General features: G+C 40.4%; 1 protein-coding gene across 1 annotated transcript in view; it reads left to right on the top strand.

The window, feature by feature from the left end:
- Positions 1 to 14,159, top strand: part of EPC2 (enhancer of polycomb homolog 2) — an 81,294-nt gene that overhangs the window by 64,357 nt on the left and 2,778 nt on the right. The window contains exons 6-12 of the mRNA XM_048484752.1: positions 328 to 460; positions 2,232 to 2,423; positions 2,858 to 2,947; positions 4,127 to 4,272; positions 4,373 to 4,716; positions 11,331 to 11,467; positions 13,771 to 13,927. Coding sequence (XP_048340709.1) covers positions 328 to 460; positions 2,232 to 2,423; positions 2,858 to 2,947; positions 4,127 to 4,272; positions 4,373 to 4,716; positions 11,331 to 11,467; positions 13,771 to 13,927 — 1,199 coding nt within the window. The remainder of the gene's footprint in view (positions 1 to 327; positions 461 to 2,231; positions 2,424 to 2,857; positions 2,948 to 4,126; positions 4,273 to 4,372; positions 4,717 to 11,330; positions 11,468 to 13,770; positions 13,928 to 14,159) is intronic.

Here is a 14,159-nt window from a genome sequence, read left to right as displayed (position 1 = left end):
GGTAAGTGTAGCATATGGGGTGGATTGTTTCAGTGAGACTTGGTAGATCTGGTACCCCGTCCCAAATTCTGTAGGTGGCCTGAAACAAGTTGTTCTCTCTCATTCTGTGGTCTCCATTTGTAGACTGGAAATAATTGTGGCCTGCTTGACAAGATTCCTGTTAGAACAGATAATCATGAGAGGGTGTTAAGCACCTTTGTAGTGTAGTCCTTTGCAGAGTTGCTGCAGTGTAAAACCATTTATTTCAATGGCCTTTGACTGGAGTTAACTGAACAGAAGACTGTACCGTTACAGTCCTGCATGAATTAACAATTTTTTTTTTTTAAGATACCATTTGGGTGATTATGGAGGGGAAATACTCAATGAAGTCAAGCTTAATACGACTGAAAAGGAGATGAACACCACTCCAGCAGCTCTTCATAATGGAAATCACCACAAAGTTCAAGAATGTAAAGTTAAGGTAAAAGTTTTTGAAAGTATTTCTGTTAACTGTGGGTTGGTTTGAGCATTTAAACTGTGTGGAAGAGAGAGCCTTTATGGTGGCTGTAATGATTTTTCGCTCCTTTCTTTCTGTTTCTATTTTGGTAAAGCAGAAGTAAATATTTAAGAGTAATATGCCTCAAATATAAAGAAAATGTAGTTAATTATAGTTCAGGTTTAGCACTTTTAATATCACTGGCATCTCAGTGATGTTTGATGTGGGAATCTTAGATTTACTTATTCAGCCAGTTATTAAAAAAAACGAGTTGGATCCAGGTGTGCATTATGCAAATGGGAGTATACTTCTGCTCACACACAGAGGGGATTTCCGCTGATTCTTCTACTGTAGCTTACAGTGTGCCAAGGTATTCCTGAAGGTCTTTTGCTCTTTAGCTGTGGAGTGTATTATGAAAGGCAAGGTGGCTTTTTGGGTCCTGTCCAATTCCCAGTATAAGTAAGGGAATTTACGGGCTTGGTTGCCTCAATAAACAAAGGTTTTCCAGGTCAAGGTCATAAACTGCTTTGCTAATAAACCTGTATAGCTTACACTACGATCCACAAAGGGGTGGGGGTGAGGTGAAAGAACTCAGGAGGTGGCATGACCCTGGTCCTGCCACTTCCGCCAGCATGCCACCCTGCAGTTCAACACCCAGGCTGTTCAACTGTGACAGCCACATTCCTCTAGTGCAGGGGCTTGCGCCGGCACTGAAGGACACATTCCTGGACACAAGACCAGCAGTAGTTAGCTTCCTGAGCCCTTTTAGCCTGAGAGCGCCCCCATTTGCCAACTTAAACTTATGCTGACAAAAATGGTGGTGCAGCCCATTGTACTGCAAAAGGTGCTTTCACAAAGGTAGGGGGAGTGTCATTGTCAAGTTGTTGACCACAGTGCAACAGGCTTTTTAGGAGATGATGTGACTGCACCGTGGCTGTGCCGCCCTGGCGCACCTAATCCCCCCCGGTCCCCAGGATTGCATTGCCCGTGGTTTTACAAGAACTATCACAAAGATTTTTTGTTTTTGTATTTTTTGCTAAGTTCACTGTATACCCAAGTAACATTCCAAGATCTCAGTACAGAACAGTTGCTTGACACTTTGCTTAATAACGGGAAAGAAATATTTGAAATAAGTACATTTCTACTTCTAATTTTTTCCCAAATAATTTCAGCCAAGAGCGACATATTTAGTGAAAATCTCCCTTCTCTATTTAACTTGGATGACCTCTAGTGGTTATTTTGTTGTAAGCAGCTATCTCTGTTGAACTTGGATCATGCTTGAACTGTAATCAGTTATTGCCAATAAATCAGTTCATTTCCACTCTGTTGATTGTTCTTTGTATATGAATGGAATCAGTCTTTATTTTTTCCACCAAAAGAGACCCTCCATTTATCTCACCACAATAACCAAAAATTAAGACATGGAAGATAGGAGAAATTTGTAAGATAAGGTGTGCTTCTTTAAGAAACATTTTTGTAACAGGAAAAAAAGAGTTTTATAAAATAAAATTCTTCATACTTAAAAATTTAGCACAGATTATAGGAGATGAAATTAGATGTTATGACTGTGATATGTTAAAATATAGTTTTAGAGCAGTATATTCACCCTATTTTTGTACCTGTTAAGGAACAGGCCTTATTTTTGATACTGTACTGAAATAAGAGGATTATAAATTAACTGCACACCTGACTTATAAACTGTTGCTAACGAAGTGGTTTGTTTTTCCCTTGTCCAAAATTTACTGTATACAATCAGCATGCTCACCATTCATCTCTAAAAGAAGAAGTTTCTGATGTTGTCCGTCAGAAGAAGAAATATCCAAAGAAGCCTAAAACAGAGAGTGTCATAAATCCTCAGCAGGCTACTACTGAGCCTTTGCCTGCGATCAGTAAAAGTGATATTAAACAGTATGATTTCCACAGTTCCGATGAAGATGAATTCCCACAGGTAATTCCGAGGAACTATTTTGGCCTTGCAGATCTTTGTTTACTGGCCTGACTTTTAAATAAGTTTGAGATTCACTGAAAGATTAAGTTCCCAGGGCTTGGGTTCATACAAGAGGCATGTGCAGGCCCAGTGGTGGTTTTGAATACCATTGGTTAATAAATGCCATGTATGTCTCAAAAGTTGTTCTAGGAAGATTTCTTGGTTTCAAAAGTGGATTATCTTCTGAGACGGGGGGCTGATGTTTGAGGAGAACAAGCCTGCAGTGTGCCTTGTCTCAAGGAAATGTGCCACTGAGCATTATTTTGCTTTCTTATTCATGCTTGCAGGCTGAATTTTTCAATTGGGCAAGGTGCTTCAGATAAAGGAGTACTAAACAAGCAAGATTAGGGTGTAGTAGTTGTGTGTTTTTAAACTAAATTTATGTTGCCATTCAGGTACCTTCACCCATGTCAGAACCAGAGGAAGAAAATGATCCTGATGGAGCATCTGCATTCAGAAGAAGAGCAGGATGCCAATATTATGCTGTAAGAGTTCTGATTTTTAAAGAACATGCAGATTTTTTTAACACAAAGAAAGATGTTTGTTCAAGAGATCGAAAGCTTGTTCAGTCCTCTCCCCTCCCCAAATCTTTTACCCATTTCTTGTCACTCCACTGTGACCTTAAAAAAATATAAACATCTGTAGATGGAACTTGGTTTACTATGTCAAGGTAAAATGTAGGAGGAAGACAAAATCTTAGGGTGGAGGATTTTTGGAATCTGGATTGACCCTGGTAAGATCACGTGCCTTCATTTGATCTAGTGGCCTGAAGTAGGATCATTAGCAGCCACTCTTGCCTTCACTCAAGCTCCATCTGCTTTTCCTTTGCTACGTTCTAATTCCTGGTTCTAGCGTAACATATGTCCCCCTGGCAGGGCCTGTTTAGAGTTGTATGTTACATTGGGCTTGAAATTCTGGTCACTGCTGTCATTGACTCCAGCATTGCAAGTGTTGCCATAGCACGAAGGTCGTCTTGCTGGTATTATTTGTTAGAGCTTTGAGAAGAAATATCTTGTGGCTACAAGTTGTCTGGATAGGTACAAAAAAGCAGCTTTCTCCTTGATAGTTGCGCTGAAGGTGGATCCATGTATTGAGGGGAGGGCAGAGGCACTAGGCTGCCTGGCTAGGAATCCAAAAATTAACATGGTTCCTGTGAACAGAGTGGGTAAGATCATCGTGGACAACCTGAAGAGGTTTGCAGCGCAGTTCTGTGTTAAGTCTCAGTTCGTCGCATTTGGTAGGTTTGGACTGGCATTACTCAGAACAAGGTTACAGTGGAATGTTGTAAAACAGTATCAAAAATATCAAACTATTGATGTACATGTTGTCAGAACATGTGGAAAGTAAATGTTGCTGAAATATCCTATATATGGCATAGATTCAGGAGCTAGTCACTCTTCCTGTAATATTTTTTTATGTTTAATTTCCTTTGATAATTAAGAAGAGCAGTGTGGTTTGTCCTTGATGCTCTTTCACCTGTATTAGTGCTTTCATTCTGACCTTTAATTTTTTTGATCATCTTATTCTTGCGTGAACATTACTGTGCTTCCTTCCACCATAATAATGTAATTGCTGTTACTTAATAGCTCTGGGAAGCTATTTACATCCTTCCTATGGTCTGCTAAGTATCATCACTAAATGCATGCTTTTCTCAACCTTTTCAGGCTCGTTTGGACCAAACTAATTATTTACATGAAAATTCAGAACTGGCAGAATTGGATAAGCTAAGGTATAGGCATTGCCTTACAACACTTACTGTTCCAAGAAGATGTATAGGATTTGCAAGAAGACGAGTTGGCAGGGGTGGCAGGTAGAGTTACTCATATTGTCCTTTTGTGGTTTCTTGTGAAAAGTGAAACTCATAAGATCTTATTAACTGTATTAATATTTTTATTTTATTTTTAAAATAGGGTGTTGATGGACCGGATAGCTACAGAACACGATCCTGTCCTGAAACAGATTGATCCTGATGTGCTAAACAGTTGTTCAAGCTCTTCCCAAACCATAGACTTTTCTTCTAATTTTTCACGGACCAATGCTTCCAATAAACATTGTGAAAACAGACTTTCGCTTTCTGAAATACTAAGCAATATAAGATCATGTCGACTGCAGTGTTTCCAGCCGAGGCTACTAAACTTACAGGACAGTGATAGCGAAGAATGTATCTCAAGGAAACCAGGGCAGGCTGTGAATAATAAAAGAGTTTCTGCACCATCTGTCGCTTTATTGAACACCAGCAAGAATGGCATATCAGGTAGGCAAGGATTTGAAATGTTGAAATGCATATTTCCAGTTGTGTTTGGAATGTGGCTGAAGACTATCCATAAGAATTGTGTGGCTGTCCATTGGGAATCATTTTGTAGTACTGTATGTGCAAATCCTTTATGTATTTTTAAACATTTTATTTCATTACACGGTTTTCATATAGATGATTGTGGACTGATTCTTGGTAGTACTATTTTTTTAATATTTGGTAAATTAAAAATGATATGATTACTTGGGAGATAACCCTCAATAAATATACCAGCCCTCAGTAAATACAGTAAATACTAGTGAGATCTGTCCTTTTTAATTAACAAATAAATGAATGATTAAAGAATGTGATGCATTCATCACTTCCAGTGAAAATAAAGCCAGGACTAATGTTTATCACAGATAGCTCCAGGAATGTCTTGGGCCTTGTATCATTAGGTTGATCATATTAAACTTCCATTGGAATTGTCCAGCCTCGCAAAGAACCAAAGTAAAAATGTGTTTACTGTTTTGTAATCTTCTGCCAAACTGATGCATGAACCACTGACACTGCAATCTTGTACATATATACTCAAAGGCAAGTCTACCTTTCTCTCCCCCCTTTCCTTCAAGGAGTTTAGGGCAGCCTATAAGGTTCTCCCTACCCCTTTTTCTCACAAGCCTGAGAGGTAGGTTAGCCTGCGAGAGAAGCTATCCATTCCAAGGTCATCCAGTGAGTTTCATGGCAAGTAGAAAAGTGAACCTGGGTCGTCCAAGTTGTAGTCTGACACTCTAACCCTGGTACAACACTGGCTTTCCCACTTTATTCAATGGATCTTACTTCCAGGTAAGTGTGTCATAGGATTGCAGCCTAACTCGGTTAAATGTAGGCATGGAATGATGATGATTTGTTAATAAATCACTCTTACAGGTTGCCAGTCGCTCATGGCAAGCAATCTAGGTCAGTGGTCTCTAGCCTTTCAAGATACAGAACAGAACCTATTGGTTTGGAAGTCATGATAAGAGAAGGAACCAGAATTATGGTTTTGCCGTTGTCAGGACTAGGACAGTGGGCAGCAAGCAAAAGAACTGGGGTCAAGAAACACAAGTAGGAGTACACACCCTAGTGAGGAGTAAACCAAGTATGAAGGCCACAGCTGAACCCTCTCCACCTCAGAATGGCCTGACATCTCTGTCCTGCCATGATTCTCAAGACAGATTCACAGGAGGCAGGAAGAATAGTGAATAAAGAGGGAAGAACTCTGACGCCATCGAAAGAAATATACCGGTAGTTCTCAAATTTAGGAAGGGTAGATCATTTTAACTGTTTTTAATGTATTTATAATATTGTTGTTAACCGCCCTGAGCCCCTAGGGGGAGGTCAGTATAAAAATCAAATAAATAAATAAACAATGTTCTGTGCATCAGGTCCTTCCCAAACAGCCCAACAGGCAGGCTTTGTTATACTGTTGTTGTTCTTGTTGTTATCGATGTCGTCATTGTTGTTATTTTGATTTATTCCCTGGCCTTTACAATAATCTCAGGGTGGGTTACAATAAAAGCATAATAAAATCCCATACAGTACCACTATAAAAACAATCCTAAAACCGTAGAATATTCCAAGTTATAAAACTCCCACCCCAGTCTCCCCCAAAGGTGAGTGAAGTATACAGGACACCCCCACCCCCATCCCAGTAGGGGGAATCAGCCAAATGCCCAAGTGAAGAGGTTGGTTTTCACCAGGCACCAAAACTCCAGAAGAGTAGGTGCCCGGCAGGCCTCCGTTGGGAGAACATTCCATAGTGCAGGAGCCACTGTTGATAAGGTCCTCTCAGCTGCCCTCACCTCCTTCTCCTCTGAAGTGGGTGGGACAGCCAGGCAGACCTTCCCCTCCAACCTCAGTGTCTGGGCAAGAATATATGGGAGGATGCACAGGGCTGTATCCAGGACTGAAGCCGTTTATAGGCTCACAAAGCCAGCAAGAGTGCTCTGAGATCCACAATTGGAAGGCTATTGTTCTAGCAGAGTGACATGGTGTTAAAGCCGCTCAGTTACACATAGGTAGGCACATTTTAGACCCATAAGGAGTTTTGCCATAAGTGCATCAGTGGAAGTTATCTCTTATACCTGTGTTACTGGATTTTTAATTAGTGTTCAGTATGTCAGAATAGCATATTTTTTCCTGTTTTGAGTATGTGAAGCTAATCATCAGTTGATAATATTGCCATCAGTGCACGTGGAGTAATGTGCAATTAAGAATATATGCATAGGTTTGCCACATTCTCATACATTGAGATTTATAGCCAGTGTTGTGCATCCTTTAGCAAAAAACCCCTGAAATTCCGCACCCAGGTAATCCAAAAGTGGAATTTTCTGACTTCTGTGTCACAAAGTGCCTTTAAGGACAAAGAAACAGCCCTGCCCGGCCAGCACACCCTGAAAATTATGCAAATTAAGCCTATTTGAATACTTTGCTCTCCATAAATCTGTTTTTGCTCTATTTTGTGCTGTAGTTTTGCTAGTTGTGGTTGGGGGAGGAGGTGCAGGGCACTGAAACACTTCCTCAGCTACTTGAAGTCAACATCCCTTTGGCTTGCAAGATTTCAACACATATTTCCAAGCATTTCTTCGTAGCTGCAGGAGCAGGAGACTTGTATGCCTTTTTAAAAAATAAAAACCGTAATACCGCAGTCTAAGCAGACTGGCACATGGGACCATTTATTGACTTCAATAACTCTGCTTAGGACTATACCAGTTGTTTCCCAGGAAGTTACACTTTAAAACTGATACCACAGCCTGTAGGCTTTGTGTCCTACTTCAGAATCGCAGCACGCACAACATTGTTTATTCGCCATGTAGCAGCAATATTATAAGCTGCATTTAAGGAATGCAGAACTTAATTATCTTTATTCCTGGTATATTCTGTGAGCAGTGTATAAAATGGTTATGTTGCCTATTAAGTCAGCAATGCTTTCCTGTTTCTATAACAAAGTGATAGAAACAGGTGCTTTAGTATATACTAAAATGTTCAAAGTCTCTGATCCTATATTCTTATCAAAATTTCTGGATTGCTCAATACAGAGTTTTATCCTACAATCTGTGTGATAGTGTCATTAACATTTGTCTGTTAGCACTGAATGGTAAGTTATTGGGTGTTTTTTTTTTTAAAAAAAGACTGAAATATGCTTGGGACGCACTTTAATGTTGTCCAGAAGCTGTGGATTGACTTCATGTGTCTTCAGCATTTAAAAGTTTCACATTTAAAATTTCACTCCAACTCTTATCAGGAATTCTCAAAATCAGTCTGGAAGAGTGGAATGTGAGAAGTTACTTTTCCACGGTGATGCTTTGGCACATTCTCTGCATTCCAGAAAATGAAAGAAAATGTTTTGATGCTGTTTGTTTACCCTTGGGTTTGTTTTTTTTTTAAAAAAGTGGCTAGATATGTATTTTAGGGAGCCCTGTGGTAGCAGTAGCAAGGTGCAGTACTGCAGTCAAAGCTCTACTTACAACCTGATTTCGATCCCAACGAAGTCAGTTTCAGATAACCAGTTCAAGGTTGACTCAGCTTTCTATCCTTCTGAGGTTGATTTAATGAGCTCCCAGCTTGCTGGGGGTAAAGTGTAGAAGACTGAGGAAGGCAATGGCAGACCATCCCAAAAACACAGTCTTCCCAGTACATAGACTTCCTAGTAAATGTCATGATAAGATGTTGCCCCATGGGTCAGTAATGTCCCAGGGCTTGCACAGGGCTCTACCTTTGCCTAGATTTGTATTCTCGCCCAGGAGAACAGGGAATGTAGAGCAGCTTTTGAAAAACAGCGTGGATGCAGCATTTATGTTGGGTAGTAGTGCAGTATGTGTATAGCCATAGTAGTCACAATAACAGTAAATACTGTTTCTTGAGTAACAATTTTCAGTTCCTCATCTGCAAAAAAATATGTTCCACAACAGGAGAGCACTAGGCACAACATATGTGAAATCTATGTTTTGTTGTTCAAAAATGTCTTAACTACATAGCACTATTAGGGGATAGAGTTTGACATTTGGGAAGGATCTACCCCAAACCATTCAGGGAATTTGCTACCTATACAAAATCAGTAAAAATTCCAGGTGCTCCTCTTAGTCTTTTTCTGTATTTAATGTCTGGGCAAGATCACATAAATTTGTGAGGAAAATTTAGCAATTGTTATTATGTGGTAGGTGAAACAGTATTAAAAACATTTGTCTCATTTACAACAGCCTGTATGGTATGCCAGTATTATCATATTGATATTACATATGAGGGGCTGAGATGTAGTGACTTGCACAAGGCTGTCAGGGAGGTATATGATTTAAGATTTGTACATCTATTTCAGTTCATAGCTCATTCTTTTAATTGCTGTTCTTAACTACAGTTATCAGTTATTCTGTTTCTTTTGGATATCTTATTGCTTTTGGGAGATGTGGGAACTATTGATCGAGTTTGAAATTCTGTTGGGTTTGGAAAGGAAACTCATTAAATGGTTTCACAAAATGAAGCAGTCTGATAATCTTCTGTGTGCCAGCAGGGTGTTGGTGTTTGTGAATATATATACGTTCATGTTGCAAATTGCTGTCTAAAGCCAGCTAATATTACACAGAGGCCCATCCTTGGATAGCTTACTGGTGAATCTAATTATTATAGACCTTTTCTTCCTGGCTACAGGAGAATGGAGAACATATGGGAGAAATAATGTGTATGACCCTTTTATCAGTCTTCCTTCGATTCCTGTGAGCAATTTTCAAATAAACCCAAGGAGTCAGCTAGCTTGATATTTGGGAGTGGGATTCAATACAAGACTGCCAGTTGCTGAGCCATAGTCTGGAGAACATAGGCTGCCATCTAGTTGGGTATATTTCTAATTGCAATCCTACAAAGCACAGTGTGTTCAATTTCTAATTATCCCATGTGTTCCTACCATACATAATTGCAATGAATTTGGGCTTGGATATTCTTAATTTTCTAATGGTTCACTCCTAGGCCCATTGAAGTCATTAGGTTTTGAAGGGTCTGCTTCGAATTGCACTGTACATGACCAAACAATAAAATGGAGGAATTCTACTCTCTGAAATGTTCCTCAACAATAACAATTATGTAGTCCACTAAATTCTCCCTTTGTAGCTCAGTAAAAAGTAAGCATAATCTATGGTTCTCCTTTCTACTTCCTCTGTAGAGGAAAATCTTTGTCTTGCTTCAATCATAATGCCAGACACTATGTAGACTAGACTTACTTGCCCTCTCTCTTCAGCATCTTATAAGTTGCAGTTCTCCCCTTCTTAGTTATAGCTGGTGATTGCTTATAGGGAATTTATGGTGACTTCTGCAGTAGTGATTATCTAGAAATATATTTAGAAATAGTAAAAAGCAGGCTTTCTGGTATACAGAATGTATGTATCAGAACCTAAACCCACACATGTACTTCTGGTCTCTGATTAACAGAAATATGAATTTGAACTCCATTGTGCTAAAAATGATTAATGGGCTTGCTATAAAAAGGTTAACACCAACTTCACTAGTATGTTAAATGATGAACGCATAGCATTCACACCTTTTTTCTTCAAAGAAATAACAGGAAAAGTTGTTGTGTTTCTTTTAATATATGGAACGCAAAGCAGCACGTTCCCCTTTTTCCTACGGGAATGACCAGCCTGAAATCTTCTTGGCAGTCACCTTGCTAACCTGCCAATGTAAGAACTGGTAGTGCTTTTTTCATTTAAAAAAATCCTTTTATTAGGATATCTCCAATTTTTAAAAACGGAGATAAGATGTCATAATTTTTAAAGTGAAATTTCCTCAAGAATCCTATTGAACTGTAGAGTATTACTGATAGTAATGGCTTAGATCCTGCAGAGTCTGACTTTCTAGCCCCTCCCATCCAGCAGTAACCTAAATTCCCTCCTCCAAATGTTGCTCCTATCTAAGTCAGCATTTGGGGGACATTTTGGGCTGCAGCGGGAGATGCAAATGCTACACTCTATCCACAGAAGCATTCTGCTGGATCCAGCCCATTAATTGTAGATTAATTCAGTGAAGCAAGTTGGTTTCTAAGGTTCCACTGAACTCCTGTTTTCTGTTTCTACAGACTAACGTGGGTATCCATCTGGAACTAATTTCACTTGTTCATTTAAATAATCAGTGGTAGGTTAAAACGTGGATGTTATCTTGAGTTCTAAAAAATTTCCAATATGATTCCATTTTTAAAAGAAATATAACCTATTCATTCAGGCACTGTGCTTCCAGATGTTTTTATTCAGTAGAAAGGCATATTGGGGCATGTAAAAAGTACACATGATATGGACATTCTGATGCATACAGCACACAGTTAATAATTCCATAAGCAAAATTGGGACAGATAAATAAACTGTTTATTTCATGTTATGATGGAAGCAAGCGGTTGACTGTGCTGTAGAGCACAACAGACAAGAAGCCAGTTCTAAAATATTAAAATGAATAGTTTAATTAAGCTTCTGTTCATTGCTTAACTGACCATGTGCCTGACCTACTGCGTTCTACTTTCCTGGTAATTTAAATCTGTGTAAAATAACTTCAGCATTCTTGTAATTGTGCTTTGAATCTTGATGTAAATTTAAATACAATCACTTTCTTTTCTACAGTAACAGGGGGGATTACAGAGGAACAATTCCAAACACATCAACAGCAGTTAGTTCAAATGCAAAGGCAGCAACTTGCTCAGCTCCAGCAGAAACAGCAGTCTCAGCATTCCTCCCAACAGACACATCCAAAAGCACAGGTAATGGGTCAGTCCTGAAAAATGTCTTTTCATATACCAGCAACTTAATTCTAGAGCGGTTCTACCTTTCCTTAGGAACTTGAAATTATGAAAGGTTTAGGGTTAGGAATGGAGCTGGTACACTTTAAACTGGCTCACAGTCAGAGGTGTAGCTCCGGGGGAGGGGGGAATGCATGCCCCTGTGGGGGTGTGGTGAGGGTGGGACGGGGGCGGAGGACGCACCAGTGCACCGGGCGCTTTCCCCCTTGCTACGCCTCTGCTCACAGCACACTATTTTTTGCCCATGCAACAAACCCTCAATTGGCTATCTCCCAGGCAATGTAGACAGGAATGCATGAACTGTGCAGTCAAAGATTTTTTCTCCTGTTAAGTCACAACTGACTTAACAACAACTCTGAATGGTTTTCAAGGCCATTCCAAGGTGGTTTGCCATTGCTTGCCTTTGCGTAGTGACCTTGGTATTTCTTGATGATCTCCCATCCAAATACTAACCAGGACCAACTCTGCTTAACTTCTAAGGTCTGATGTGATCAGGCTATCCAAGGCCAGGGCAGAGAGATAGACAATAGCAATCGCTATGATATTGGAAGTGGGCTATGTTTCACTGCTGACTATTCATGTCTGTGGTTGTGTCATGCAAACTGCTTGGATGGTATGATGGCTAGGGGTGAGAGAGGAGGGAAGGCTCTTGAGGCAACTGCATTTTGGACTGATGAATATCCAGTCCCCCTACTCTGGCCTTTCTTATAGATTCTTTATACACAACTTCCCGCAATCAAATAAAAGAAAAGACACAAGCTTTAAAGATTGGTAGCAATTAGGTCATGTGCTCCCTAAAGGTCTCTTGTTTAGAATCTTGCTAGATAGACTAACTGTGCAGTCCACAGGAGGCGGGGCTGAAGCCACACTGGAAGTGATGGAAGGCTTGTGCTGGTACCCATGCCACCAGCACTGTTCAAAGTGGCACAGATGCCAGTGCTGAGGGATTTACCTTGGCAGCTAACTATCACAGCGCCCAACCCAGAAGTGGCCCTGTGGCAGTGGACTGCTGCCACAAATGCCTACGCCAGCATGGAGCAGGTGGGAGTTCCTGAGTGCATTTTCATGCTGGGAATCCCAGCGGCACAGACTTACACCAGGTTTTCATTTTCTCCCCCTGTGCCTGTGCTGCAGATTGCCTCTGTGGAAGCAGCACAGCAGCACTGTTCCCGGCCGCCACTACTGCCCCCCCCCCCCCCCCCCATTGGACTCTTAGGCTATTACTTCTATTGAGATCAATAGAGAACCTTGCTTCTTAGATTTGTGACTTGGCAGACAAGACACAGGTGGAAGTCAATAACAAAGGTTGTCACACTAAAACAGGTTGACCCCCAAACCCTAAATAAAACCCTAGCTATGCTGACATTCCTTTTCTGAGCCACAAAATCACTATCTTCTCATCCTTCATAAGCTGAAACTGGCTCACCCCAGTGCAGTTCCATGGGCTCTGATTGGCTGACAATCATTTGGATTTGCATGGGGCCTAAATCACAAGGATTGGTTCAGAATCCTGGAAGAGAGGCAGAACGTTTCAGAATGATTGCCCCACACTGATGGAGTGACTCAGTGTAGTTGTAATATATTTGGAGCCCTTGTTTTACAGATATTTTTCATGGTAATTCTGATAGCTTATTTGACAGTTTCATAGTGGTTGCAATCCTAGTAGGTTTGTCTCACAAACCCTAGTGGGGGGGGGGCGGGGTGTAATGTCTTACTCTAAGCACCATATTGCAACCATCTTTGTAAAAGCATCTCTGTGTTGTTTAATACTTCAGTCCTATATTAAATATGGCTACACAGTCATTTTATATCAAATGCAAATATTTGTATTCCTTTCTTCAGAAGTGTGAATAGTGTTTGTAGTTGCTTTGTTTGCAACCAATTGAAATATATTATTTCCCCACACACCCCAGATAGTCTCATTTTCAGTTCAGCATATTTTCAGGCACACTGGGGCTCCAGAGTTATTCTCTTTCCCCAGCAAACAGACCTGACAAGCATTTTCTGAGTGAGCAGGGGCAACTATGTTGTGGTAAGGATGGAAAGTTATATCTTGAAGAACTGCTTCTTGTTTCATAGCTGACTAATAGAATTTCAAAGTAATTGAAGGGCAGAACGGTGTGAAGGGCAGAATTCCCAACCCAAAGGTATCTGTATCATATTTAGAAACTTCTAGTTTAGTTTGTGTCTCCTATAAGAGGCATCAGATTAATGATGTGTTTTGTTATTAGTCAGTAATGGTACCTGTTGTGTGACTTCCACAGGGCTCAAGCACCTCTGACTGCATGTCGAAAACGCTTGACTCGGCCAGCGCCCATTTTGCTGCATCTGCAGTGGTGAGTGCACCTGCTCCCAGTCGCAGTGAAGTGACGAAGGAACAGAGCACCAGCCACAATATCAATGGTGTTGTTCAGCCTTCAGGTGTGAATTTCTTAATTCTTACTATTTATAGAGCATTTGTGAAGAGTAGGAAGAATGCTGATACTGTGTTTTGAAAGAAACCGAACAAAAGACTAGGGGGGAAGGGAGGGAGAAAAGAAATACTGGAAATGAATGAGACTAGCATGAGCTGTGAGCAAATATACTTGAGAAGCAAATTACTGGACAAGCTTCTTATTCTTGCCTTGTGATCTCTGTCTTTTTGGCCAGTGAG

The sequence above is a fragment of the Sphaerodactylus townsendi genome, linkage group LG02 (genome assembly GCF_021028975.2).
Source record: "Sphaerodactylus townsendi isolate TG3544 linkage group LG02, MPM_Stown_v2.3, whole genome shotgun sequence".
NCBI lineage: Eukaryota > Metazoa > Chordata > Lepidosauria > Squamata > Sphaerodactylidae > Sphaerodactylus > Sphaerodactylus townsendi.
This window is presented reverse-complemented; position numbering and strand designations above follow the sequence as displayed.